Source organism: Paramacrobiotus metropolitanus, unplaced genomic scaffold (genome assembly GCF_019649055.1).
Source record: "Paramacrobiotus metropolitanus isolate TYO unplaced genomic scaffold, Prichtersi_v1.0 Parri_scaffold0000020, whole genome shotgun sequence".
NCBI lineage: Eukaryota > Metazoa > Tardigrada > Eutardigrada > Parachela > Macrobiotidae > Paramacrobiotus > Paramacrobiotus metropolitanus.
The window spans coordinates 1051177-1076983 of record NW_026570240.1 but is presented as its reverse complement, the minus strand read 5'-3'; the positions used below and the strand labels follow the sequence as shown (position 1 = coordinate 1076983).

At 40.7% G+C, this 25807-nt stretch overlaps 8 protein-coding genes across 17 annotated transcripts; 4 read left to right on the top strand and 4 right to left on the bottom strand.

The window, feature by feature from the left end:
- The first annotated feature begins 198 nt into the window (after window positions 1-198).
- LOC129586330 (spindle assembly abnormal protein 6 homolog) lies at window positions 199-3090 on the top strand. Its single transcript, XM_055479503.1, has 7 exons — window positions 199-984; window positions 1145-1432; window positions 1529-1777; window positions 1835-1978; window positions 2040-2351; window positions 2431-2582; window positions 2645-3090. Exons 1-7 carry the CDS (start codon window positions 475-477, stop codon window positions 2766-2768), a joined length of 1779 nt encoding a protein of 592 aa, XP_055335478.1. The 5' UTR covers window positions 199-474; the 3' UTR covers window positions 2769-3090.
- Window positions 2825-4248, bottom strand: LOC129586335 (SAP30-binding protein-like). The gene has a single exon (XM_055479516.1). It carries the CDS (start codon window positions 3932-3934, stop codon window positions 3215-3217), a length of 720 nt encoding a protein of 239 aa, XP_055335491.1. The 5' UTR covers window positions 3935-4248; the 3' UTR covers window positions 2825-3214.
- A 1260-nt stretch (window positions 4249-5508) lies between these two features.
- On the bottom strand, window positions 5509-8835 carry LOC129586412 (tumor susceptibility gene 101 protein-like). 3 transcript variants are annotated; one of them, XM_055479654.1, is made up of 11 exons: window positions 8725-8835; window positions 8498-8642; window positions 8037-8121; window positions 7804-7869; window positions 7438-7601; window positions 7162-7291; window positions 6991-7101; window positions 6538-6908; window positions 6325-6458; window positions 6059-6161; window positions 5509-5969 (listed from the first exon to the last, which is right to left on the bottom strand). In XM_055479654.1, the coding sequence occupies exons 2-11, from the start codon at window positions 8543-8545 to the stop codon at window positions 5889-5891; spliced, it is 1293 nt and encodes a 430-aa protein (XP_055335629.1). In that variant the 5' UTR covers window positions 8546-8642; window positions 8725-8835; the 3' UTR covers window positions 5509-5888. The 3 variants fall into 3 exon arrangements, with proteins under 3 accessions (XP_055335629.1, XP_055335631.1, XP_055335630.1); XM_055479656.1 differs by having other exon boundaries at window positions 6538-6905; XM_055479655.1 differs by lacking the exon at window positions 8725-8835 and having other exon boundaries at window positions 8498-8718.
- On the top strand, window positions 8595-11634 carry LOC129586356 (integrin-linked kinase-associated serine/threonine phosphatase 2C-like). The gene is made up of 12 exons (XM_055479539.1): window positions 8595-8630; window positions 8976-9182; window positions 9347-9446; window positions 9567-9687; window positions 9765-9874; window positions 9946-10045; window positions 10137-10224; window positions 10312-10433; window positions 10500-10528; window positions 10588-10681; window positions 10756-10837; window positions 11026-11634. Exons 1-12 carry the CDS (start codon window positions 8595-8597, stop codon window positions 11182-11184), a joined length of 1248 nt encoding a protein of 415 aa, XP_055335514.1. The 3' UTR covers window positions 11185-11634.
- Window positions 11378-15601, bottom strand: LOC129586410 (alkaline phosphatase-like). 7 transcript variants are annotated; one of them, XM_055479648.1, is made up of 13 exons: window positions 15352-15601; window positions 14717-15042; window positions 14407-14627; window positions 14083-14257; window positions 13779-13867; window positions 13540-13632; window positions 13248-13452; window positions 12840-13103; window positions 12628-12678; window positions 12213-12227; window positions 11793-12046; window positions 11679-11725; window positions 11417-11621 (listed from the first exon to the last, which is right to left on the bottom strand). In XM_055479648.1, the coding sequence occupies exons 2-13, from the start codon at window positions 14883-14885 to the stop codon at window positions 11492-11494; spliced, it is 1713 nt and encodes a 570-aa protein (XP_055335623.1). In that variant the 5' UTR covers window positions 14886-15042; window positions 15352-15601; the 3' UTR covers window positions 11417-11491. The 7 variants fall into 7 exon arrangements, 6 of the variants coding, with proteins under 6 accessions (XP_055335628.1, XP_055335623.1, XP_055335622.1 ...); XM_055479647.1 differs by having other exon boundaries at window positions 15275-15408; XR_008690122.1 differs by lacking the exon at window positions 15352-15601 and having other exon boundaries at window positions 11556-11621; window positions 11793-11840; window positions 11930-12046; window positions 14717-15259.
- An 815-nt stretch (window positions 15602-16416) lies between these two features.
- On the top strand, window positions 16417-18787 carry LOC129586418 (V-type proton ATPase subunit E-like). The gene is made up of 9 exons (XM_055479662.1): window positions 16417-16604; window positions 16685-16750; window positions 16807-16916; window positions 16991-17057; window positions 17324-17413; window positions 17489-17557; window positions 17644-17738; window positions 17964-18051; window positions 18415-18787. Exons 1-9 carry the CDS (start codon window positions 16572-16574, stop codon window positions 18475-18477), a joined length of 681 nt encoding a protein of 226 aa, XP_055335637.1. The 5' UTR covers window positions 16417-16571; the 3' UTR covers window positions 18478-18787.
- On the bottom strand, window positions 18730-23108 carry LOC129586413 (mitochondrial glutamate carrier 1-like). Of its 2 annotated transcripts, none has more exons than XM_055479657.1 (13): window positions 22829-23108; window positions 22637-22674; window positions 21573-21635; window positions 21429-21474; window positions 21267-21284; window positions 21120-21190; window positions 20808-20863; window positions 20648-20735; window positions 20446-20564; window positions 20176-20363; window positions 19431-19536; window positions 19271-19346; window positions 18730-19198 (listed from the first exon to the last, which is right to left on the bottom strand). In XM_055479657.1, exons 3-13 carry the CDS (start codon window positions 21602-21604, stop codon window positions 19009-19011), a joined length of 990 nt encoding a protein of 329 aa, XP_055335632.1. In that variant the 5' UTR covers window positions 21605-21635; window positions 22637-22674; window positions 22829-23108; the 3' UTR covers window positions 18730-19008. The 2 variants fall into 2 exon arrangements, with proteins under 2 accessions (XP_055335632.1, XP_055335633.1); XM_055479658.1 differs by having other exon boundaries at window positions 22853-23108.
- Window positions 23109-23285: 177 nt separating this feature from the next.
- LOC129586420 (ras-related protein Rab-21-like) lies at window positions 23286-25655 on the top strand. Its single transcript, XM_055479665.1, has 6 exons — window positions 23286-23770; window positions 23903-23962; window positions 24423-24530; window positions 24666-24784; window positions 24846-24934; window positions 25185-25655. Exons 1-6 carry the CDS (start codon window positions 23621-23623, stop codon window positions 25316-25318), a joined length of 660 nt encoding a protein of 219 aa, XP_055335640.1. The 5' UTR covers window positions 23286-23620; the 3' UTR covers window positions 25319-25655.
- Window positions 25656-25807: the final 152 nt, after the last annotated feature.

Here is a 25807-nt window from a genome sequence, read left to right as displayed (position 1 = left end):
TCTGCGACTTACGAAGTGCGCAAATGCGTACGATTCTTTACGATACGTAATCGTACCCAATCGACACCAGCGCAAATTGGTACGGTTTGATATATTTTTGCTACGGTCCGTTACGCACAGATCATCAACACGTACGAATTAGAGTGCTTGGCGGGGGAAAGTTTTTCTTTTTCACGGTACGCGTGTTTGTGAGATCGAATCGTCTGCGGTCAGACAGTCTTCTTTCTTTCTCCCTTTTCCAGCTGGTTGTCATGTTTTGGTTTCAAAATTAATATGCTTGGAATAACAGAACCTCTAAAGTTATCTGGTTGAATTTTTTTTATATTTTGTATGATATACCTTTTTTAATTCTCAAGCACCCGACGGCAAAAGTGGATAGGAAGTATAGCATGAGCCAGTGACGGCAGTGAGCGGTTGGTCTTTGATTTTTTTTGTTGCCTGCTCTCGACGGTGTTGGTAAACACGCTGCAGAGGATGGGGGAACTATATAACAGGCAGCTAGTTTTTGTTATCCGAAGTCATGGAAGGGAAGACCGAAGAGCACGACTTCGAGTGACCGTTGAGTACGAAAAAGCGCCTGGGTTGGAGCGCGACAGAGCATTGACAATTCGCTTAACCGATGAGAATGATCTTTTCTTTCTGCATTATCTCCGTATCACTGCCCAAGATTTCCAGCTTCTGAAAGACCGAGAGCGATTCCTAATAGATTTTGATACATTTCCTAGACATGTGATAGATTTCCTGGACTTGTGTTTGCAAGAGGAACAAAGACGTCCCTCGAAATACATTGCGCAGCTGCTGTTGAATGGCGTCGATGTCGACGCTCCTCATAGTTCGCGACTTGAAATTATCGAGACGAATGAATTCCAGTATATCACTCGGCTCAAATTATCATTGATTCCGGGCAGTGACGCCGATGTGAAATCACATTTAGCAAGATGTCTCAAAATTTTACGCCAAGAAAAGGACCAAATAGAACAAAAGGTAAGTTAATTTGATCATTATGTTATCAGGCGATATGCGGAGGTACATCATACATGGTATAGCGAAAATTTGGGAGGAACAATATGCTGGGAAAAAGTTTATTTTGGATCGTTGAAATTATAAAAAAATTCGTTCATAGACGTATTTATTTTCATTATAGGCACAGAATATGCAGGCGGATATGTGTGCTAGATTGCAAAATCTCGAAGATACGCTGCGAAGAAAAAGTGCGGATTTGGAGCAGCTTCAAGGGGAGTGGAACGACCGCATCGGTGCACTACACGACAAATATTCGGATGAAATTACAAAGGAGCGCGAGAAATCCACCACGACGGTTCGGGAAATTCAGCAAAGATTTGAAGAGGATAAAAAATCTGGTGAAGTTTCCGCGAGGCGGACGTTAAGCAAATTGGAGGCTAAGAATTACGAACTGGAAACGGTAAATAAGGTGGGTATAAGGATTTGCTTTGCAGCTGTTCTCGCGTATGCGGTGAACGTTGTGGCACTGTACTGTAAATTATCCGTTATGCGATAATTTATGCAGGATTTGATTGAAAAAAAAAACCGAAATGAGGGGATCATCCAGGAGTTGAAGGAGCGACTGGAACACGTGGAAAATGAATACAATCAGCGTAATAATGAAGTGTTGACCTGTCGACGGCAGCTGGTAGAACTGCAGGGTCAAGTACAGGAATTCGAGGCGCTAAAACAAAACGTCCAAGATTCTGTTCAGAAACATCAGGAAGTCGTTACCAGATTACAGGATCGTATTAATGCCGTGCAGGATCAGAATGTAAGTGCTGAATCTGTCTCTTGTGAAATGTTGGGGAAATGTTCATTTCATTCGCAGGAAAAATTGGAGAAAATTATTGAGCAAAAGGACATTAAAATATCCCGCTCGCAAAAAGATTATCAGTTGCAGGCAATGGATCTGAATAAAGCTAACGATATCATTCGGAAATTACAGTTGGAAAATCGTACTGTTATTGACAAAGTAAGTATTGAAGAAGTTTGCTTCAGATTAATATTTTGGTAATTTTTCTAATTTGTTCCAGTTGAAAATTCGAAGCGAAATCGTCGTTCAGCAGGAGTCGGCGTTAAAAGATACAAAGACGCTCTTGGACACCGCTAATTCTGAGATCATGCAGCTAAAAACTCGAATGGATGAGAAAGACGCAAAGATTTCTAGTCTTCTTTCGTCACTTGACTCTGCGAAGGCTGAATATGAAGAAGCCGAAAGGTCACTCGAAAACAATGCCAACGTTATATCTTGGTTGAACCGCCAACTTAATGTATTGAATGGAAAATCGGTCCATGCTCTCCATCCTTCGACAACAGTGTCCACAGCAGTTCCGAATTTTTCTGATGTAAGAAGTGTGATTATGAAAATAGATGCGGTTATTAATTTCTGCTTTTCCAATTTTCACTAATGATACGGTTTTTCAGCTCAATATCCCAGCCGCTCCGCTATCTCGAAGTTCTGGTATTGGGCGTGACGGTTCGACCCGAACTTCCCGGACCGGAAGTAGCCGTAGGTCAGATAGTTCGCCAGAGGAATTGCCCAAAGCAATCAATTTACCAAAATTATCTGAGCAGAGGTACGGTAAGCCTTTTCCCCTGATAAAGACAGTTAAAAAATCTTAACTGAACCTTTTGGCAGAAATAACGAGCCAGTAGTGGACGAGAAGTACTTCCAAGTTCCTACAACTCGTAAATCCGGTGCTCATGCCCCCATCACTCCCATTTCGGCACTCAAATCCGTTTCGTCCGCATATTTCGGTTAGCGAAAAGATTCGGATTTTTGCACAGATCTCATTTTAAAACTTGAAAAGTGGTTTTTATTGCTTGTTTTGCTAGGATGAAATATTAATACTACTGTACTAACCAATACGTTAAGTAATAACCATACGTTATATAACACAAGGGAATGATTTTCTCAGGCCCGTGTAACAGATGCCTCTGAATACTGCTCTTTAAATGCCCGATACTGCTCTTTAAATTCTGCACTGGAAACGAATCAGAGAAAATTATCAGTGACTAAGTGTTATATTGTTTATTTTTTAAATCGATCCTCGAGATAACAAATGATAAGAACAGAAGTATTAAAAGTAGTATGAACTATGAAACGGATCGTTCCCGGAATTCTTCCATGGCGATCGAAAAAAATTGGATAATCAGGTCCAAAAAACAGTTCGACCAAAAAAATACTCCGCTTCCACAGCAATTCGAATCATTTTGTAGACTTCGTTAAATTGCCCGCTGAGGCCACTTTAGCGACTCCATGACCAACAGCGCGTGCAGGAACGCCAGGCTTGGGATCGGAATCCCATTTGGTTTTCCGCTTTACAGCTGGCTCCGGGCCTCCTTTGGCTTTCCTCTCGCGTTCATATTTCTCCATTGCGATGCTCTGTGCTTTCGCTAGACTTTCCATACTGGAACCGTCAGTCCATCGCGTGGGATCAAAATCATTTTTATCGAAATTACTACCTACTTCGTCAATGCCGCAGTATTCAATCAGTTTCTGATAAATACTTGGATTACGAAATTCCTTGCTCTTGTGGATTTCAGCGTTAATGTCATAATTATGGCGTCGCTGTTTGGCCACGAGATCAGCAACCCTTTCTTCTAATACTGCAGGACATGCTCTCGGAGCGTCATCGGGAATTTTCACTTTTTCTTCGTCGCGCAGATCGACATTTTGTGGGAATCCAAAACGGTTGGCGGGGAGAGACTGGGATATATCTACATTGTCCGTTTGGGAGCGCGGAGTACCGAATTGTTCGGAAGGTATGCCGATGCGCGAAGGCAGATCTAAACCAGGTTTCGCTTCATTTTCCGTCTGAGAACCACCTTCTGTAGAGACAGGAGAATACGAAGACACAGAGTCGCGCCCATCTCCTTCTTCATCAGATTCCATGTAATTTTCCATCCCCTGAAGTTTGAGGGCCATGGTTGATTAAGATTCACAAGTCTCCGGAACTCTTAGATTCCTAACGCTACTGATGAAGTTTGCACGAAATGCAAGGCAAAGTCAGATAAACTGCGAATGGATAACCAAGAACTTAAAATTCTATAAGACTCATTCATTGCTGTGCCAGTGTGTATTAATTTGTTAAATGATTCAAACAGCTTTAAGTAAGTAAATAATTGCAATCCTTTGCAATGCACACATAAAATACTGATAAATGATAAATCACAAGTAGAAGTAAAACAAATTACAAATATCGTAAAAGTAAAAGCCAAAAGTCCAAAACTCAAAGAAGTAGTGTGCCATACTGCCGAATTAATTAGTGCATTTGCTTTACTTGTACAGTATGACTGTGTACTGTGTACAAATCATGCATACATCTATACAAGTAGGCCGGGCCAGCCAATGGCAGTTGCGAAAACGTCTTAGTTGTATGTATGTATGCGTGATTTGTACACATACAAATTGCAGCGCTAATGCACTATTGTTTAAAAAGAAGCCACATCGGAAAGAGTTGCCATACTTCTATGACGTAGTTTATAATTATGTTGACTAACCTCGGCGCACCATTATACGATGAGTCGATGACGCAGTTGCGAACACACTCTAGAGTCTAGTTGCTGGAGCAGAGGAAGATCGCCAGGATGACTGAGCGCTTGACCCTCCAGGCTGAGGCTCCAGCCTCACCAGTCAGTTGCCTGAGTCAGCCTGACCGCCACGCATTGTTCCTTTTGAAATAAAGCATGGGTCCAGTTTAATAAACTGCTTTATAGTTTGCGAAAAGCGGGGTGTTGCTTTAAAGCGGAGTTGCTGCGACAATTCGACAAAAATTAATGATCATTGGCTGTCTGTCCACAATTGCCAATGTGAACATCACCGACGCCATATGGATGCAAGCGTCATTTCCGGTCGCACAGAGCAGTCTCCGAATCCGGACCATTGAGAAGCTTGCTCTCCCCGGCCTTTGTAGTTTGTGGCATCGGCTTACTCAGTGGCATGACCGACTGGACGAACCAGTCACCCGAAGCTCGGTGGAGACTACTTGCGGCAGCTTATCCGACATGTCAAGTGAAGCCCAGCCCCCCTCCGAGGCGTGAGTACGAAAGACAGCGGGGCGCAGTTGGAAGCGCCCCAGCGGCCTCCCAGCGAAGTTGGGAAGATGATACGACAAGTAACTGGTGAGGTACGGGCGACGGACCTCCTACGCCAGCGAATCAGCTTTGAAATCCAACGCGGCGTGCGTTATGAGAACAGAACCAACAACGGCTATTTTGGACGAAATGTTTTATGTGAGTAGGCCGCTTGTTTCCGTAGTCGGGTGAGGCTGTGTAATCAGTAAGTACAAATCTTTTACTTTTATATGGAAGTTGGGATTGTATTGTATCGCTAATCTGATCGTGAATAGATAATTCCAGAATCTCAACATTGTATCAAGCCCAGCAAAATTAATTTTATAAGATATGACAAGTATTAAAAACCTGTTACGACTTACGAATCGTATTGTTTTCGCTTTTGAAAGTAAGTCGAAATCCGCAAAGAGATTTTGAAACTACGTATACAGCTGCTTCGTTTATTCGGATCTGGAAATAGAATAACACTTGTTCTCGACTGCGAGTACTAACACAAATGGGTACTATGCAAAATCAAGCAGAGTTATCATTCACGACAACTTCAGAAAAAGAAAAAGCACATCAAATTTGAAAAGAAAAACTGGCGAGTAATATTAGGATTGTGAATCCATCAAGGAGGTAATCGCCCGCTAAATGTAAACGATAACCACGCAAACTACAGTACATACGATTTCAGCCAATCCGAAGATCTCTCTCGCAAGTGATCACAAAGTCCAAACAATCAATGTCCAAGTCAGATACCATCAACATGAATTCTTATCAAAAAGCGAGGAATGAGAAGCCGAACATAATAAGCGTCATGTTTTTTATGGCAGTCCGGCTCTATTGCGGCACTTTAATAGAAGGGCACGCTGAATGAACTGCCTCCTTGAGAGTTCCCTAACGTGCTGCAAAATAAAAAATGCAATACATTCACACCTGCTTGGACGATAACAACGTGCACCACAGAAAATTGGTCAAAATTTTGTTTGCATACCTTCAGAAACTGGTCAAAATCAATGGAGTTTTTGCGAAGAGCTTCGCCTATATAGTAGATTGCATCTTCTAAAGCGCTATCCTCGGCATAAGCGTTGAGCAACCTGGACAAGCAAAAAACACACCTGAAGCTAAACACAAACCAAAATTTCTGAAGTATTTACAATATTATTTTACATAAATTTATGCCTTACATCATCTACCATTCCACATTTCCTTTTTAACGATCCTGTCACCAAGTAAAAACTTAAGCCACTGTTTGCTTACTGTTTGTACAAAGGTGCAGCAGGTACAACGGCTTCATCAATGTCAAATGGGCCATCATCCGTTCCCTTGTCCAGCGCTGTCCTAAGATCCGCTGTTCTATCGGTCAACAAGCTAACATTTCGGTCTACAGCGCGCTGCAAAATTTGTTTCAAACAAATACAAATACTGAAATACATGTGATAATTCAACGACATTCTACAAATCCTTTCACACCTGCTCTTTGGAAAGACGATCAAAAATATCATCCAGATTTTTCCTCCCACGTTCTAACGCGTCATGGGTTTTGGATAATTCTGCCGTTTCCATTTGTGCCTGCATAACAATTTCGTTCAACCGCCTCCCCAGCTTCTCTTCCGCTGCGGAAATCAACGACGCCCGAATGTGTTCGTCTGAAATTGTGCCAGTGTTCGACGGTTTGTTGTCAGCCACGGGATTGTATGCCGGATAGGGAGATGACTGTGGATAGCTAGGCCCATTCGAGTTAGCGGGATTAAAAGCCGGGTAAGAATTTCGATTGGACGCATTATATTGGCCTGCAGGCGGATATCCGGTATTCTGCTGACCTGTAGGTGGGTACCCTCCTGCTGTTAACAAATCAAAATTGATACCGTTTTTTCCAAATCAGTTCAGTTGGTACTTTTTATAGAAAATACTCGTAAAACACACCCGGAAAGGCAGGATACGGAGTCTGGTATGCCCCTGGAGGAGCCGGAGGATAAGCGGGATAACCACCACCTCCAGGGAGACTTGGCATAGGCATCGGGCTGAAATTTTGACCTGCAAAACACTTGATGCTTTGCTATTCCTTGAAAATGTAATGTATTAAGTGGTATATACTGGGATTTCCGGTGGCTGGCTGCGGTTGGTTCCTATTCGCTTGCTCGCCTGCTTTTTTCGAGTACACCGGAGGTTGTTCCCCAAATATCATCGCCATAATATGGCAAAATTCCAGCAAATCGGATGAGTTCTAATCAAGAAGAATATAAGTCTAACCATAAGTACAAAGTATGAGTTCTAATCAAGAAGAACATAATTATTACAGTCTAACCATAAATACTGCAAGACACTAAAAAACAGACAAACTGACAAACAGTGGTTATCATCATTACGTACATGGCGCCAATCGGTCAAGTATGGCAGATAAACGCGTCCATTCTGATCGACGTGCAAATTTGGTTTAATTTTCATGTCAGGGGTTGGTTTCACGTAGCAGAAAGGTGGATTTTGAGGATGCGTATCCATAAGCCAGATCTGCACCGGAATGTTATATGTGCTACCTGCAGTAAATGGAACTTTTTTAGGGTTAGGGAAATTTTTAGGGTTAACTGGTCAACTGAATGAAAACAGAGAATATGGATATATCGGATTTCTTATTCACTGTCTGTGGCTTCCCCAGCAGTATGCTAGACAAAATTCCGAACACGATGCAAAACTCCTTAGTCAGATAGACAGACCTCGTGCGCCAAAACGTTCAGTTACCTTTGTAATTGATTGGCAATGTACCGAAAAGATTCATCAACTCCTTATTCGAACCATCAGGAAACACTAAAAGCATTAAACCCATGACTGCGCAAAATACCAAAAATAAAAATGATGTACTTCAAACGCAAATCACAAGTACAGCCTGATAAGTGATCAGTAACCCGTAAAACTTGTCAGCGATGATTAAAACATGGTCATTTTATTAGTTAGTAGAATAGTAGGAACGTTACCGTAATCTGACATGCTGGGGCGCAAATCTGAGTAGTATGAAAGCAGTTTATGGACGTCTTTTGCTGTCTGGTCCGGATATCGATACTGCAACAAATTACTGTAGGTAAATTAGTAAATTATTTCCATATTGCTAATTCCCGTTAGCGCAACAGAAACGTTACGCGTATCAGGCGAAACTTGTGCTCACTCAGGACAGGGCATACTCGAAGCGGAACAAAAACAACACAGTCATGAAAAAAAAAAATTCTTTCTTCCCCCAGTTGCAGCAGGAGAGTTGACGCAGTCACGGCAGCACAGATAGTGATACACAATACAGTACGAGTAGCTGATATGCTGACGTTTCCAGCTGCTTGGCGAGTTTTTCGCTCACAACAGAAGGCGATGACTTTTGCCAAATGTTATCCGGATTTTGCACCATAATTCTATATCATCTCAAAATGAAACATCTGTCATTACCCACCTTTCTTCCTAACATGTTCTCCAATGTCTTTGCCGTCCAGGTTGTCATTTTCAGACCTGTGGACTGAATTTCTCTCCCGATACCACAACAATGCTCAATGAGAGGCCTCCGTGAAGTGGAAGAATTGGAAGATGTTGAGAAATACCTACAAACAAGATCAGCGGGAAGCAATTATTATCTCAAACTTATTATAAGAATGCAACGATTATAAAGTACGAAATACTCACAAAAAAGGGCAGAAAACGTTTTACTTTTATGTTTAAAGTCAAATTTGAAAAGTACAAATTAAGTAATGGCAGATGCAGAGCGTATGGCACGGCATGCCATGTGCTGCCATCGGTGTGCTATCACTTCTTTCCGCCACCTGCAGGGAGCATGTCCATACCCCGTAGCGAAAGAATTTTCACTTTGTCAGGTCAGATTTGGTTGGTTGCTACTTGCTAGTATCATTTTAAAATGGTTTTTTATTGTGCTTTAGACCTTTAGTTGTTGTTGTCCCGGTTCCGTAGTGCCCACAATCGTAGGGCAGACCAGCTTTCTGAATACGCAGGTGCAGTCTGTCACTTTACTGGAACTGGCAATCACCGATCGTCTTCGCGATCACTTTTATGAATTTTTAACATGGATCTGTTTGACGGACTGCCAGATCCACTCAAACCGGATATACAAGATACGAGCGGTAGAGGTTCGCAGATCTCTAACCATGAAGCCGCAGTATTAAGCGGTGCGAAATGTATAGAAGTATTCTTCGTTCACGTTGGTAGTAGTCTGTCGTGCAACCTGCATCCGTATGTGGTCATGCATGAGATGTGCGTGGATTGCGGTATTTCCGAAGTAATTTTTTTGTAGCAGGCGCTGCCAAACGGAAGCACAGCGAGGAAGATCCTGACGGAAGTGACGGATCCAACAAACAACCAGCCTTGGACGGCGGACCTCAGGGGGAAGCAAGGTGTGCGGACGCTTCCAATTCTCTGTCAAATCTTCCAGTTGTCACCGATGGTTGTACATCAGTAAACACGATCACATTTCATCGCTGTTGGCATGTGCATGATGGCGTTGTTTTTTGTAGGCGTCGGCTTACCGCTGAAAGGCTTCCGTGTCGAACTTCAGGGTGAGCGCGAGGATATGGAGGACCATTCCGTTGTCGTGGATCAGTTCAGTGATGATCGACTGTGTCGCCGTTCCGATATGTAATTGCTGCATAACTGCCCCTCTGTTTGGAATTATCAGTCCATTTGAATCCGAATAACTGTTGCGAATTTTGAAGAAAACGCCTGGCGTATTATGGTGTATTCGACGGGCATAATGGAAGTCGGGCATCGAAGTTTATGGAGCAGGAGATGAACGAACACATTATGGCCGCTTTTGCTCAAAGAGGTGATAGGCTGATAGCGCAGCAGCGTACAATGTGCTGAGAAAACGGCAATACACCAAGTTTTCATTTTCAGGTGGATTAAATGCAACCGATCTCGATGCAGCCATAATCGGATCGGTAATAAGTGCTTTCAAATCAGCAGATACAGCTTTGCTGTCCAAAGCTGCCAAACAGTAAGTATATTCCGTGGTTGGACTCTTTCATCTCTGAACTCGAAATAGTACGCTGTTCCTTAATAAAATACGCAATTTCCTTTTCCATTAGGAAACCGCCGTGGAAAGACGGTACAACAGCTACGACAGCTTTGGTAGTGAACAATAAAGTATACGTGGCTAATGTCGGCGACAGCAAGGTAGAAAAGTGTACGAGTAGTGTTTTTGTGCTCTTAATTAAGCTTGGTCATGCAGACAGCTTACTTATGTCTGTTTTCTGTTTACAGGCCGTGGTTTGTCGCTTCGACCGCGCACGAAAGGAGCACAAAGTGATAACCTTGACCGTGGACCATACTCCCTTGATTTATGAAGAGAGGCAGCGGATCCAGCAGCAAGGTGGTTTTGTCCGGTATGATAAGACTTTCTGGCACGTTCTGCAATGCTGTTGACACTGTGTCAGTGTAAACTTTTGCAGAGATGGACGTTTAAATGGTGTCCTTGAAGGTATTAGTATTGCGATCTTGGATTTCCATACCCTTGTTGATCTGTATAATCTGTTGCAGTGTCCCGATCCCTTGGAGATCTGCCTTACAAGAAAAACACGGGACTGTCATGTGTACCTTCCGTGCACAAGTATCAGTTGACTGCGGATGATAAGTATGGGCATTTGGTGTTTGGCTCATGTTTGGCTTTTTTGACGTGAAAAATTAAGCCTTGCCTCAATGTTGCAGATTTCTAATTATTGCTTGTGATGGATTATGGAAAGCCCTATCGCCGGCCGATGCGATGAAGGTCGTTTTATGCTTGGTTTCGGTGAGTGTTAAGGAGTTAAGGATGATTTCACTATGACTCAGCGATTTCAGTTTTGAAAGAGTTTCCTTTCTGCGTTGCATAAAAAAGTTTAAAAGTGACAATTAAACTTAACGTTCGTTACATGATTGCGTACTGCTTCCTATCTTTTTTGTCGTGAAAACGTGTAAAATACACTTCCTATTCGTTAGAATGCCAAGAAGGAGGAACTGGATGAAAAATATGCTAATGCGTGCATGGCATTAGCGAAAGATTCGTTGAAACGATTGTCTGGTGACAATGTGACCGTTCTTCTGATCCGTGTTAGTGATGCGCAAGCCGATAGCATTCTGGATACTGCTGGTGTTTGACAATATGTGCTTGAAGGGAGGTAAATTAAAGAATTGCATAGGTATCTACATTACGCACGAAGGTTGCTGCTTCTGTCGACGGTTTTTATTTTTTATCGTGTATTTATAACTGCCGTCATGTTTGAATGTTTTAATTGATTTTAATAAACCACATGTTCATGTTCTTATCCGCATTTTCTGTGGCTAACGTGTGAATTTTATTATATGCCGGTTGAAATAGCCAGAAGTTGTGTCTGTGATCAAACCGTTTGAATTTGGGTTATTTAATTTCCTGTATTGTTTGCAAACTGCCCAGAATTACATGCATTTAAAAGATCGCTTCGGTAGCACGAAGCGTAATTAATCGCATGCGCAAAGTAGTTTTGTTCATGGACGCCGCTAAAGAGATGGGACATTGGTCCTTTGGCATATACTGGAACATCTTCTCCCATGTGCATCTACACCATGCACCAACATATTATACGAGAAAGGGTGTACTATGGGTCTACACCTACAGCCCAAGAAGACGGAATGAAAGCTGGTTGCCGGTATCCTGCCGCGGCTATAATAAAACATTAAAAAATAATGCTGTCTTGCTGGTCAGTTTGCTTCAGATTCCAGTAACTGACGTGCAGCTTGATGTAGTGCGGAACTTTACGAAGGATCGTCGATTTTTCCTTACCAGAAAATGCCGTTACGGTGTAATGTTTCAGAAGATACTTCAGCAATTTTAGGTCTTGTCGTATGCCGTTACTACAAAGCTTACTCGTGTCTTGCCCCGAAATGTTCAGCCTTGGAGTGTTTAGAGGGCTTTCGGGACCGGAAGCGTAGAGAAGTGAGGTGTACGGTTTACCATCCGCTGCTTTTTTGGCGTTTGCTAGACCTTTGGAAGAAATTCGAAGCAGTTACTCTTAAGTCTCAATAGCCAACGCGATTGTAGTACGATCGCCATATTATACTCGTATTATAAACTTTTTAGTGCTCGCGAAAAATGTTTTCTTTAATTGACTCTTTTGCACTTTATTACCGCTTTGCCAGCCCTGACTTACCTAGTATGGATGTTCCTGAAACCAAATCAAATCAGGGCATTAATTTACGTACTCTGTTAAAATTAAGCGGTTAGAACTGGACAAGGCATAGACTGGTTCTTAAAGATTCCGTTCTGTTTTCTTAGAGGTTGACACTACCGGTCTGTTCAAAAATTGCACTAATTATCTTCGATTTTTTATATAAAAAATTAGGACTTACATATAAAGAATTACTTAGTTTAGCAGTACGCTTATATAAGTATAATATTAAGTACGCTTATATAAGTATAATAATTATGTGTATAAGTATAGTATTAAGTAAAACCGTCATCCGAAAAACTCGTTTTATGTATATATACAGTTTATAACAATAGTATCAGCACCTTGAACAAATTATAATACTTAATAGTATTTGAATTCATTATAGTTAGCTTACCTCGTTTCTGATATCCAAGAAAAAGCAAAGAATGGGAATGGTCGGCAACAACTTCAAAATATTGTTAGTCATTTTAAATATGCAATATGCACTCCAGTTTCGCTAAATTTGTTGTTTCCGTCAACAAGAGCGCGTATGAAGTTGTTGTTGTTATTTGTTAAGTATGGTTCTCTTATATTTGTGTAATAATAATTTATGATCAAAGGTCATACCTACTAGCAACGTATCGTTCTCGTGTGTACAGTCATCAATCGCCCGAACAGCTTTGTCCAGAGCAATGGTTTCATGCAGTGCGTTTGCCGCCATTCCTCTGTGGTGGGCATCGTCAATCAGACCTCCTTCAATCATCAAGAAAAAGCCTTTCGGGTTTCTCCGTAATACCCGTACAGCGGCCACCGCCATTTCATCGAGCGCTGGCTCCGGAGAAGAATCACCGCGATCCCAAGCGAAACTCATTTTTTCCGGATTGAATAGACCTAAATATTGTGCGCAGGACTGTAATTTGTAATAATTATTAATGATTTTGAAACCAATAATTCAAGGCAGGTTATACTTAGGAACTGACCGAATTTCCGGTATAATACCGACTATATTATACACGTGTAAAAAAACTTTTATACCCAGCAAGAATTCATTTTCTGCATTCGCCATATTTTTCAAGTCTTCTTTATTTTGCATGTATCCAGCGCTAGCATTACGGCGCCTTTTGTCGTGCATCCATTCTTCAACCAAATTGCGGCCATCCAGTCGCTTTCCGTAACTGTTACTTTCCTCATCCAAATGATTTTGCGGCAGAAAGCTGAGTCGTCCTCCCCCCAGGATAACCTTACAACAGGAGAAACGGTCCATAACGCCGTTTAAAAAAGCCGTCAAGCGAAACATAAAAATATTTTGACACAGCTAACTGCCTACATTTATATTTCGACCAGGTAAATCGTCGATCAGCTGGACGGAAATATCTTTGCACCCAAGTTCCCGCTGTGACGCAGGTATGGCACTGTCCACCTAAATCAATTTCGATTTCGCTACACTAGTAAGCTTTGCAGTCGCAGATTTGGCGCCATCTAGTTTCTTTCTAATTTTCTATAATATGCAATCCATCCAACAAACATAGGATACAAACTAAAAAATAATATGCAGTAGTAACTTGCTTCCCAGTCCTCTTCCGGCGTATGTGCATACAGTGATGCCGGTGTGCTGTCCACAACTCGAGTGTTACTAATAATTCCAGTGGACTTGCCTGTTAACAGTGAGCAAACTCATATCAGCAAAATATTAACATGCCAACCGACACGAAGCAAACTTTTTAATTTATTTAAATCTAAAACAGTAATGTCCTGCTTGTAGCTGTGGTATTACGGAATAAAGATTACTCCTGAGTGTTTTCGATTCGCATAGCATGGAATTTACGACGAATTAATCAAATTACAGTATTTCTGGGAGTGGATAACGTACCCGCTTGTTGCGCCCACAACAGCAAACCGTCGATGTGGTGGAGGTGCGAATTTTTGCATTCTTTGGGGACAGCCGAGCTGTCCAAACCGATCGTTTCGGAATTCACCTTCATTCCCGAAAACAGAGCTGTACCGCTTGCAGAGGATTCTGAAACCTGTTTATCGTTGGAATAAGCCTGAAATCATAATCGGAAATTTTGTTTTTCTTTCGTTAATATGAATCCCTTCAGTATCGCTGACAGCCAGATGCCATTCATTCGATGTTCTGCCAGACTGATCTTTAAATTAAACACACGAGTACGATGGTTTGTGTGTACATAAGCACCTTTAAAAGTCCAGTGTGCGGGAAGCGATCAAAATGCAGATAGCCTTCCTCACCGGATTTTCCATCCAGCTGCCCCTTCAGAATTCGTGCCGCAGTAACTGTAGTAACACCCATTCCATCACCCAGGAACACTATCACATTTTTGGCGATATTGTGGTTTAGTTTGGACTTCAGGGTATCGCGAAGTTCATCCTGACCGACTGTCCACCAGGTTTCCGGGCCTGATACACAAGCAGAACTCCGGGTGGTGTATGTTATATCTGTATACTATCCAATCGTTTTATATGTGTATTGTGTTGCAGTTTCTTACTTTCACTGACCACTCCATGGACGAATACAGATAAGCATATCAAATGTGTCAGTGATATCCGTAACGGAAGTCGGGTTTCAAGAACTGAAATTCCTAATTTTCCAATACTGCGCCATAGAATTTTAGAAAAATCCATGCATGCAGATAAAAGGAACGTGATGCAAACCATAATCCTGGTTTTCTAGTCGTAGTCGTGAGCGCATCCAAATCGAGGTTCCAAGTGATTAGCTTCTCAAAAGCAATCCGCCAAATAAGTGCATCTTTATAGTGTTTATATCGTATTAACGTTAGGATCGATCGAACTTCCCAATGATTCTCAAAAGCACCTGTAGTTAGAGGTATTATGGTAGCTTAATTTACTCTGCGCATGCCCAGCACGGTAGGTTTTTATAGCTGGTATTTTTATCCTGGTTCGGTAGTATCCAGTATTAACGAGATGCTTCTCAAAAGTTCGCACCAATTTCGGATTCACAATTTTCTGCAAGCTAAGTTTTGGCTAAGTTTTCGACCACGTGCGACTTTGATCAGTAATACAATTAAGATTACGGCAACACTTACTGTGGGAATATTTTACAATCACTGCAAATCGTCATGTTGTGATTTCATGGCTGCATGTATTGTAGATATATACGTACACGGGGACGTAGGTCGGCCATCAAAGTTATGGTCGGCAGGTGCGAATGGTTTAACCATCGATGAAACGGTATAACCATGGAATTTAACGTGCGCTGTGCAGCCGGTTAGACCTGGGGTCTGACAGATTTATACAAGCGATATTAGTTTCCTTTAGGTGTTAGAAAGGCATTAGGGTTTCGATAATGATCACAAATTTACTTCCAAAGTTTGTCTCTGGGAAGCAAGTCATGGTGAATGACCTTTATCTTCTGGCCCGACAGTCGCGATGAGTTGGCACTGCTGTTGCGCCTGATTTCGGTTGCAGGCAAGCATCACAGATGATTACTGGACCATTTCAGTGCAATAATAATATTCCAGCACGACGGATGCGCAGCGTTGGTACTCGTACAGTATCACAGCAAAATTGAATTCGAATGGGAGCAGGGAGTGTATTAAAGTTAATAATAAAATCTAACGAAACGTTCAGAACAAAATTATAATTTGTTGTAACCACGACAAGTTTTAGGTAAACCATTGAAGCGGCTCGCTGTTATTCGTTGTTTAAACAATAAAAATCGTGCACTTCCTGATTTACAGCGCAGTAAAGGTCACACAGCGGCGCAAAAGAATTTACTTCCGCCTTCCGTATAATACTGTTTAATAATTACGGATTGCGGATATTATTAAAAACCGATTTACTACCCACGAAATTTTAACCCAGCACAGTGCTTATTCAAAGGATACTGAATATGCCGCAGTAACTTTTTTTATGGATTATGCTTGCGACTCACGGTCAGTTGCGAGTATTGCGAAAACGTCATATTTCGTCGCAGTTTTTGTTTTTATAAATTTTATACGAGTAGTCCCGTAGTCCCAGGCGGGCCAGGATTTTTGTGTGGCCAGGCGCAGCAGAGCTATACGTAAGATCTAGGGCCGGCGGTTACTTAAAAAAACATGTTATTTTATTGACTGTAAAACGCAACTAGACTCCAGACGGGCGATGATGCGGTATGCAAAGTCATAAAGCACACTGCACCGGATTTTGGGACCGTAGGGCCATGTGACATGCAGCTGCCAATAGCTGAATGTAAGGGCAATCGTAGAGCGATTTTAGTTCAAAAATTCCATGTGTTAGTGGCCTAGTGTAAATTTACTATTTCACTCCCCGTTGTTTTATCTCATCCCCTTCCATCCTTTGTGGATTTCGTAATATCATATTTTTTACTTCCATCCCATAAAAATGGCGCTTACGGACGCAGATGTTCAGAAGCAGGTTCGTACCAGCTGGACTAAGATGCAGCGTTTGGGAGGCTCATTTCCAGGTTTGAAAATGGCTATCTTTGCTGGTTGCAGATTAAGCACATGATGGCTTTCATCGAACAAGAAGCCAATGAAAAGGCTGAAGAAATCGATGCAAAGGTAAATTTACATGGATTTCGAAGAATGTCGCCTAGTTAACGATGTGCACATGACAGGCGGAAGAAGAGTTTAACATCGAAAAGGGGAGATTAGTGCAGCAACAGCGATTGAAGATTATGGAATTCTATGAGCGCAAGGAAAAACAGATCGAGCTGCAGAAAAAGATGTAAGGGACATTTCCCCTATCTGTTGAAATTAGACTCTTTGACCGAAAGGATTTTAAGCTGGATTTCGTTGTAGTCAGAGTTCCAACCTCCTGAACCAAGCTCGCTTGAAAGTCCTCCGAGCACGTGACGATCACATTCAGGTAAACAGCAATAGTACTGTAACTGAATACCACAGAGAGTTTTCAACACTTGCATTTTGTCATTTTTTAAACTGGATGCTACTGCATTGTTTGTGACTGGTGAATAATGGTTTTATCCCATGAAAAGATTGTAATATTCAACTGTTCATATTATTAATGTAAGTCGATTGTAAGAACTCAGTCTTGTGTCCGGATCTTAGTGGATTATTACGATTGTAACCAGCGAAACCGAATATAACGTTGAGTTTATGGTATTTGTTTTGCAGAATATTTTGCAAGAAGCTCGGAAACGCTTAGGAAATATTACTAAAGATCAGAATCGCTATGTGGATCTGCTTCGTAACTTGACGCTCGAAGTGCGTGATGAACAATGAATTTGTATATCTCTTGTAAACTGATGTACGGAATTAGTAAACTGAAATATTTTAAAGGGGCTTTTCAACCTTTTGGAACCGACTGTCGTCGTTAAGTGTCGGGGTCAAGATCTTCATGTCGTTCAGGTGAGAACAGCCAAGTTTATAAGCAGAGTTGCTCTTAATTTGGCGGTTTTTTTTACTGGTGTTATTTATTTATTGTTACTGTTTAGGATATCGTCAGAGAGAGTGTTCCACAATATAAAGAAAAATCCAGTCGGGATGTACGGGCCCATGTGGATGAGAACGATTTACTAGGACAGGATACGTGAGTTTGTTTTACGTATATAGATATGTTATGTACCGGTTTTTTACGAGTACGGTGCTATAAGACATTGTGTCGTATGTATTCATGTGTCGTGATACTACGCGTATGTGTGCTTTTTGTTTGCATATTCTGTCGTTTTAATTTGTGTCTACGAGTCTGTGACATATCTGTAGCTGCGAAACAGCGTTTCATCCAAGAAATGAGTGTTATGTTGTTTTTTTTTAGTTCTGGAGGTGTCGTGCTTCAGAGCGGTAGTGGAAAAATTAAGATGAGGAGTACCCTGGAAAGCAGGTTGGAGATTGTTGCTCGCGAGGTAATTTTGAGTAAATTGTGGCTGGGAACATCCAGATTGTTACAAGTAAAGACAGACAGGGGGTTTCGCATCTTTTCCTTTGTGATACGGAATGCCTGTGTGACTTTATGCACAGTACTAGTCAGCGGTGTAAAGACATGTACTTTTTTAATTAATAACTGAATAATGCTACGTAATGCAGCATTTTGCAAATATTGCCAAATACTTCGTGGCTTTGTGCGAAACAAACCGCACCGCGGGAACGATTTTATGCTACGCAGAGTGTTTATAATTTTATTCTGAAGTTTAACCAGATGATGTGCATGGGCAATGCGTATTTCGCTACGTTGTTGCAGGCGCAAATATTCTGTTTCGAATTTTCAGAATCTTCCTCAAATTCGAAATGCATTATTTGGTGCCAATCCTAATCGGAAGTTTATGGATTAATGTTCTCTTCCGTGAATATTTTGGGATGCCACGGTGAGACAAGAGGCGCCTGTTTCGGAATAGTATGTCTTTAGAATTCTAGCAGCTGAATTACTTCGGTTTTATTTGCTTTAACTTAAATGTGCAAAGTATGCACGTGTGTGCTTATCGTGAAGAAAACGAAAATGGTTTCAGAAATTAGTTTAAATGATTGCTTGCTGTATGTTCTACGTCATATTATATGTGCATGGATTGTTGGTTTAATTCAAAACGTGAGGTTTGATGTTCTTATTCGTTCCGAATTCCAGCATTAAATGCATTCCAAGTTTGACGAACGCAACTTGCGTGAGAACAGAACAGCAACGTAAAAACCCCGTACGTGCATGCAGAGTTGCAGACGGACAGAAAGGATAAGTAATCTACCGGAATGTTCCCGCACAGAGCGACAGAATATTATGAACGAATCACAGACCAAGGAAACGAAAAAGCCAATAAGTTACGCCATTAACACGACACGATGAGAATGAGTGTATGGAGTGAGTGAGGAATGGGTTAGTTATTCTCCGCAGTATCGACAATGGTGCGCATATCGATTTTTTCCGGTTTACGTATCCCTAATAGCTTTTCCGCGATGCCGAGGAAATACACTGTTTGAGCAATGCCAAATAAGGGTGCGATGACGATAGCGCGCGGGACAGCTCCTTTGAACAAAGCACTCACGCCCTCGTAGCGGACGATGTTCCTGCATTGCAAGAGAGATTGAATATCATCACTCTAATGGAAAAACAGGACGACACAAAAACCGATGACATACGCGAAAGCATCCACCACACCACTATATTGCCTCTCTCCTGCCGCTCTTTTGAGTAACTGTAAGCGAGTCTTCACAACTAAAATAAGTTCAAAAATTTCAAACAAGAACAATCATATACCCCGCTGAGCTTGTAAAATCAAAACCTGTAATTTGAACTCACCATCAGCTGGAGTAACGAAGACAGCAGCAAAAGCACCGCTGGATAATCCACAAATGAACGAGTACCAAAACGGAGCTTCATCACTTCCTGGATGTTTCTTCGGACCCTGAAATTGCAAAGCAACAAATATTCTTGCATGGAACTTCAAGAACATTATCCAAGTTGCATCAAAGTTCACAAGAATTATTAATAAAATTCATGGAGGAGACAAACTCGCAGTGCCTCGATTTCAGCTCATCGGAAAATTGCACCAAATGCCATACAAGTAAATTCATAATTTCTATCCCGGTTTGTTGCAATCTGCCTAGTGCCTACTATCTATAGCTTCGGGTTGTCGAATTTAAATTTAGCTTTGCAAGTGGCATTTGACACTGTTATCAAACATTCCATAACATACCAATTCTAGAAGTGATAAACGCATGCACACTTGCAATACAGGCTAAAATGTTTCTCAAGAATGGGCCGTTTTCTACGGGTATACAAATAAATTTCCTAAACAATCGTTCACTATTTCCCAAAACGTTACTTTCTTGATTTTATATGCTTTGGACAACTTTCATACAATTAATATACCAAAACGCAATTTTTCCGGGAGGTAAAAGCAACTGCTTCGGCTTTCGGACGGTCTCAGGGCTGATGTCATCACCAGGGAATTGGGTTGTAATTGCTGCCGTGATAATGCCGAAAGGAGTATTACTTATCAAACCCCTAACGGGAGGTTTTCATCGTGCACTTTCATGCTCACCATGCTATTCAGCCTTGCAAACAAGGGAAAATAGACAACAGAGAAAGCCACATCCCTCAACATGGTAGCGGCGGTTCCTTTATATAACCCCACAATTCCTTTTGTTCGCAACAAATTCATGGCAATGGTGGAGGCTTTGGGAGCACTCACTGCAGCGGCGCCATTTCCTGACGTAGCTGCTTGCGACGCTACGGCGACCAGAGGAGGTGTAATCACGTAAGCTACTACAAAAAAGGGAAAACGTCACGTGCGACGCCATTTATTTATTACCAACTCTTCCAGCGTCCTGTAGTTGAATTTTCAACAACTCCATGGGGGTGGTCACGACAATCTGACACAATCCCGCTCCAGCGCCGGCTAACATTTCCCGTTCGATGGGAAGTTTACCGCTGTAAAAACAGTGAAGTGGAATCCACATTATCCGGCTGCAAGTCGCGAGATAGTGCTACGTAGTGCAGTAGGCAAAATGTACTTCACAGCCAGCTTGTGACGAAAAAAATCATTTCCGGTTAATTTGATGGCTTTCTCTGGAGTGACGAGGATAATATTGACAGCCGAGCCTATTTATAATCCGATTTAAAAACAGCTTCGGATACTGTCAGTGTCGCTGCGACGATATGGTTAATTATTACCTCGATACATGCCCCGAAATCCTTCTGCTCGTAGAGTTTTCTTAAAGCAGTCATACCTGAAATTCGGATTTATTTTTGCGATTCTTCGGTGGTCAGAGTTAAGATCAATTCTACCTATTGTGTCGACTTTAAATTAATTAGTGCTAGACCACTTAAATAGTATTAGATTATGCATTATTCTATAACAAACCAAAGAGCAGTTAAATACCAGGAACGCACGCTGTATTGTAAGATCGTATTGTACTGTATTGTATTATAATTGTAAGATCGTATCGTATTGTAGGATCTGTACATTGTGTACAATGTACATACATATTGTTATACATTCGCTTCCCATCTGGGCCGGTTTGTTGGTTTTGTAGCCTTGTTTTAACGAGATCAATCTGCAGGACCAGTTGGTTGTAATTTGACCAACTAAATTACGTAACAATCGCTTCAAACATAAACAAATGACCATACCGGAAATACACATGATACCTAAAAATAAAAAAATGTTAACGTTATTCTTCTTCTAACTACGTTTTTCTAAAAGTAAAAAAATAAGTAAATGATAATACGAGTAAATAATAATACGAGTAAAAAAATAAGTAAAAAATAAGTACGAGTAGTCCAAATACTCACGCCAATAATGCCGGCAATACCTCCATTAATGACTTTGGGAACAAGGCTGAAAATAAAACAGGCTTGGTAACTTTATTTGGCGCACAATATGGAGAGTTTTCTCAGCAAACCTACTGCCAGTTACTATACAGATATTGTACTTACGAGAAAGCTTTTGGATTATTCGAAGACGTCATTTCGGCGAGGAATTCAACAGTAACAAATTATCTGAAAAACAATCAGAAATAAAATCATGCAGTTATGCAGCGCACGAATACAAGTGCTGCCGATCGGGCTATCCATTAATTATCACACTAGTGTCAATAAATTAAAAGACTAGATATCAGAATAATTGTTCACAGGTACAAAGCATGAAGTTACTTACATACGGTTAACTATGAATTTAGATAAACTAATTCTTATCAATCTTTGTTCTTTGCGAGAGCTTCGTTCAGAACTTCAGAGACACGATAACAGATAACCAAATACCGACATAATTATTGACTGATAATTCTTTATACAGTATTTGTACGGACAAGTTGAAATTTTAAGAGAACAATTTCCATATTTGCAGACAGGCAATAAAAACTGATACTGCTCGCCTCATGAGAGCTGACACTAAAAAAATAATTATTAAGTACAGTCCTTACGAAATGGTAGATTACGTTTGCAAGTTGACTTTTCAGTCTCGTTCGGTGTACTCGGTATGCACAATTGACCAGTCATACGCATAAAAGTCTCACAATTTACGATTAATATCCATATCACCATCATGTATAAAGTATGAGGTAAGTATAATTTACAATACGAGTACTTCTATGAATCTATAGAGATCTCAGATGTGCATTGGCGAGCATCGCTCAGTTATCAGTAAAATACAATCATTACTTATGTAGAATGATTTATTTACAAGCAATTTCTAGCATTTAATAATCTAGAAGTTTGAAGTATCTAAATACAGCAAAATGTTAAGCATAATTTTCACAAGCCATTTATTTTAATATTAACTTCCGTGCTTCGCTATTCGCTTCAGCCTTCAGATTACAGTAGTTATGATTTATGTTGAAGTAAGTAATATCACACATTTTGACCATGTTCGAAAAACAAGCTACAGATACAGTATCGAGATCTATTTTTGTAAGTTTTAGTTCCAAAGCTATAATTATTTCTCTTCTGCAGCTGCATTACTGATATTAAGTGACTACAGATAACTTATACTTGTAACTTACCCGAGAATGCTGCCTGCTTTTCTGCAATCCAACAGCTCCTTAAATGAGAAGAATATCATATGATTCATATCATCGCACAACAGAATTAGTAAAAAGACAATTCTACCAGTTTTCAGTACTCGTATTGTACTTCTTAAATCCGACATATTTTACAGTTTTTAACTTCTCAAGTTTTACTCTACAATCACATACTAGAAGCGAAGCGAAGCTACTTGCCCAGCGTGAAACCAGTTGCAATTTTCCGTGGTGTCGCGTGCCGGGAGAAATTTTTTCAATATAATTATATGAGGAACGAAGCTGTTAACGATGCTGAACAGTAAGCATCTACCTAAACATGCTAAACTGGCAACAAATGTTGAAACTGGCACGCAAAAATAACAAAAGATATCAGAAAATTTGGCTGTGCTCCGGCGATCGATAGATTTGTTTATTAGATTAGAGAAAGCTGAAAGCAGTCGTAATTCTAGCCAAAAAGCCTGGAGTAAGTAAACCAGCATGGAAAGTCGGCATTTGCAACGTAATTGCGGCTTTGGGCGATCGACACTGCGACTGTTAAAATACGGCATGACCACACGGCACAAAACCTCCCCATGACGAATGTTTCTTCAGAAACCACACGTGTTACATCATAGGATTTGCTTTAACACCTGTTAAAATAAGATAACGAAAATTTACGTACTGTACTTTACTTTAGACGACTTGTTTAAACAAATTTTTCCTTTCACATTAATTTTGAAATGTTGTATTCTTGTAACTTTTGGCTTATTTGCAGCATCGGTTTATTTTATCGATAGAACTATAGAAGTACATTCATATGCTCGTATTTTGCCTGCATTAAGCCATTAACTTCTATTGGTGTTAAGTTACGTTACAAAAAAAGGTAACACGTTTGATAGTACTTACGTATTACTGAATAGCACTACGATTCTTTGGATGCTGGAATCCGTGAGATCTGCACCAACCAAAACGCCTGTTTGATTGAAAATGACGGCTTCTTTAGCTGGTTCAGGGACTCCACGTAATTCTTATGATTTCAAACTTGTTCTTTTGGGAGAAGGGTGTGTAGGAAAGACCTCGCTGGTACTTCGATATGTGGAAAACAGATTCAACGAGAAGCACGAGTCAACATTACAGGTAGAAATTCTCGTACTCGTATCCCTTCGTTTTATAGTTTTCGTACTCACCTAGATTTTAATTACGTAGTTGAGATGTACTAATTTTATAAAATTAAAAGCATAAATGAAGGATCACGTGCATTTTGTTTAGGCATCCTTTTTGAACAAGAAGCTGAATATTGGTGGAAAAAGGATTAACCTGGCTATTTGGGTAAGTCAACCATTTACCGTTTACGTATGGAAACTATTGTATTAAGAATAGCTGGTTATTAGAATTGTTAATAACGTATTTGGCAAATATTTTTGTTCTGGAGAATGTAAGTTGGAAATGCGCGTAGTCATAACTCATAAGGTTTTGAGTCTTGACTCAATTGACTGGGATATTTGTGTGCGATCTGTTTTTGTAAATTGTCCGTTTTTTGTTTGGGAAAGGTGTATTTTGTAGATGGTTGACAGTATATATCGCATTAACTGATATTTTTCAGCAATAAATATACAGCTAGTTTTGCTAAACAGCTTTATGCAGCCATTTTGTTAAAATAACAGGTTGACCAGTCAATTACAGTACGTTTTTACTTCAGGCATTTGAGTTTAGAACCTAGTGCGTCATATCTGCGCATACACTGTGATAGGTTTGGAACAACTGGTTAATTTTGTTTTTTTGTCCTTAGGACACGGCTGGCCAGGAAAGGTTCCATGCATTGGGACCAATTTATTATCGTGATAGTCAAGGTGCACTACTCGTTTACGACATTACCGACGAAGATTCATTTCAGAAGGTTAGACATTACTGTAGCACCGATAGCTAGCCAGTTTTACCTTATGTGTTTTATCTGATTTTTACAAATTGTAATTATGGTTTATAAATACTAAAGCAGTAATTTTCTCAATAAACACCAATATTCTTATTTTAGGTCAGAAACTGGGTGAAAGAATTAAGGAAAATGCTTGGAAATGATGCCGTTCTGGCCATTGTCGGAAACAAAATTGACTTAGAGAAGCAAAGGCATGTCCCGGTTGAAACCGCAGAAGAGTACGTGTTCCTGCCACGCAGTTACCGGCTTTATATGCTCTTTATTCCCTTAATTTTTCAGATATGCGGCTTCTGTTGGAGCCAAGCATTTCCACACATCTGCCAAACAAAATAAAGGGATAGAGGAGCTTTTCTTGGATCTATCCAAACGTAAGCTGCGCTTTACTTTGAAAGTAGCGTGCATATTTGAAATTTGTATCGTTGTAACACTGGCTGTGGTTGAGCAAAATTTAATTCCCATGTTGTATCAGCCTACCTTTTTTCGTACCAGGTTGCATCCTTTTAAAGAGGCTGTTGTTTATATTTTTTGTGGTTTTTATACTTGAATTTCGCATCAGTTTGATATTTGCTGTTACAAATATTAGCGGAAGTATTGCCATACTTTCTGGATCTTTTTTAGGTATGTTGGACCAGGCGGAAAAATCTGATGCTCTCAAACGTGGATCATCTGCGAATGGCACTCGCGGAGTACCTGGAAATGTTGTTTTGCTCGATGAATCGGGACCACAACCCCAGAAATCAGGGTGTTGTTAGCGCTCCTCGGTGATATTTGCTTTAACAGATTTTGTATCCGCGTGTTTCTTGATAATTATTTGCAACGCCTCTGTTAGTCGCTTTTTGTTTTTTCTTTTATCGCGTGTTGGGCGCTCCGTGCTGACGAAGCTCCTGATGCCTTTGATTCCGTTCATTTTTTTGTAGAATGTCGTAAGGTTTCCAGTTTCCACTGTATGTGAAATCCATATTTTCGGATCGAGTCGTCATTATAGAATTCATAGGTAGTACTATATGCCGTTCTGTGGTGCGCGCAAACATCCTTATCATTCTGTATTTGGTGGCGAGCTGAGAAAGACAATAAAATAGTACATACTGATTTTAAAAATTCCGGTTAAGGGGGACTAATTTATAGTAATTAGTATTACGTAGGCCAAAACTGTACTCAAGGGGTTTGCAACTTTGCACTCAAGGGGTTGAGTACAGTTTTGCGTAGGCACCTTCACTTTCAACTAAACTACTGACCGTAAG

What these genes read in the sequence shown, in the direction of transcription:
- LOC129586413 (XM_055479657.1), bottom strand. Translation starts at nt 21,604, where the DNA reads ATGACGTCTTCGAATAATCCAAAAGCTTTCTC. An exon ending in AAGCGAATGTATAACAATAT is followed by an intron (nt 20,864 to 21,119) that starts GTATGTACATTG and finishes TCCGAATTTCAG; the next exon opens with GTATGACTGCTTTAAGAAAA. An exon ending in CGTCACAAGCTGGCTGTGAA is followed by an intron (nt 20,565 to 20,647) that starts GTACATTTTGCC and finishes CTGTTTTTACAG; the next exon opens with CGGTAAACTTCCCATCGAAC.
- LOC129586356 (XM_055479539.1), top strand. Translation starts at nt 8,595, where the DNA reads ATGAGAGGCCTCCGTGAAGTGGAAGAATTGGAAGAT. An exon ending in ACAAGATACGAGCGGTAGAG is followed by an intron (nt 9,183 to 9,346) that starts GTTCGCAGATCT and finishes ATTTTTTTGTAG; the next exon opens with CAGGCGCTGCCAAACGGAAG. An exon ending in TTTAAATGGTGTCCTTGAAG is followed by an intron (nt 10,529 to 10,587) that starts GTATTAGTATTG and finishes AATCTGTTGCAG; the next exon opens with TGTCCCGATCCCTTGGAGAT.
- LOC129586412 (XM_055479654.1), bottom strand. Translation starts at nt 8,545, where the DNA reads ATGACAACCTGGACGGCAAAGACATTGGAGAACATGTTAGGAAGAAAG. An exon ending in ACTTGACCGATTGGCGCCAT is followed by an intron (nt 7,292 to 7,437) that starts GTACGTAATGAT and finishes CTTCTTGATTAG; the next exon opens with AACTCATCCGATTTGCTGGA. An exon ending in ATTTTGACCAGTTTCTGAAG is followed by an intron (nt 5,970 to 6,058) that starts GTATGCAAACAA and finishes TTTATTTTGCAG; the next exon opens with CACGTTAGGGAACTCTCAAG.
- LOC129586418 (XM_055479662.1), top strand. Translation starts at nt 16,572, where the DNA reads ATGGCGCTTACGGACGCAGATGTTCAGAAGCAG. An exon ending in ACGCAGATGTTCAGAAGCAG is followed by an intron (nt 16,605 to 16,684) that starts GTTCGTACCAGC and finishes TGCTGGTTGCAG; the next exon opens with ATTAAGCACATGATGGCTTT. An exon ending in AAGATCTTCATGTCGTTCAG is followed by an intron (nt 17,558 to 17,643) that starts GTGAGAACAGCC and finishes GTTACTGTTTAG; the next exon opens with GATATCGTCAGAGAGAGTGT.
- LOC129586330 (XM_055479503.1), top strand. Translation starts at nt 475, where the DNA reads ATGGGGGAACTATATAACAGGCAGCTAGTTTTTGTTATCCGAAGTCAT. An exon ending in AACTGGAAACGGTAAATAAG is followed by an intron (nt 1,433 to 1,528) that starts GTGGGTATAAGG and finishes TAATTTATGCAG; the next exon opens with GATTTGATTGAAAAAAAAAA. An exon ending in ATCGTACTGTTATTGACAAA is followed by an intron (nt 1,979 to 2,039) that starts GTAAGTATTGAA and finishes AATTTGTTCCAG; the next exon opens with TTGAAAATTCGAAGCGAAAT.
- LOC129586335 (XM_055479516.1), bottom strand. Translation starts at nt 3,934, where the DNA reads ATGGCCCTCAAACTTCAGGGGATGGAAAATTACATGGAATCTGATGAA.
- LOC129586410 (XM_055479648.1), bottom strand. Translation starts at nt 14,885, where the DNA reads ATGGTTTGCATCACGTTCCTTTTATCTGCATGCATGGATTTTTCTAAA. An exon ending in GAACGATACGTTGCTAGTAG is followed by an intron (nt 12,679 to 12,839) that starts GTATGACCTTTG and finishes AATATTTTGAAG; the next exon opens with TTGTTGCCGACCATTCCCAT. An exon ending in CGCACTACATCAAGCTGCAC is followed by an intron (nt 11,726 to 11,792) that starts GTCAGTTACTGG and finishes GTTTTATTATAG; the next exon opens with CCGCGGCAGGATACCGGCAA.
- LOC129586420 (XM_055479665.1), top strand. Translation starts at nt 23,621, where the DNA reads ATGACGGCTTCTTTAGCTGGTTCAGGGACTCCACGTAATTCTTATGAT. An exon ending in AGCACGAGTCAACATTACAG is followed by an intron (nt 23,771 to 23,902) that starts GTAGAAATTCTC and finishes CATTTTGTTTAG; the next exon opens with GCATCCTTTTTGAACAAGAA. An exon ending in ACGAAGATTCATTTCAGAAG is followed by an intron (nt 24,531 to 24,665) that starts GTTAGACATTAC and finishes TTCTTATTTTAG; the next exon opens with GTCAGAAACTGGGTGAAAGA.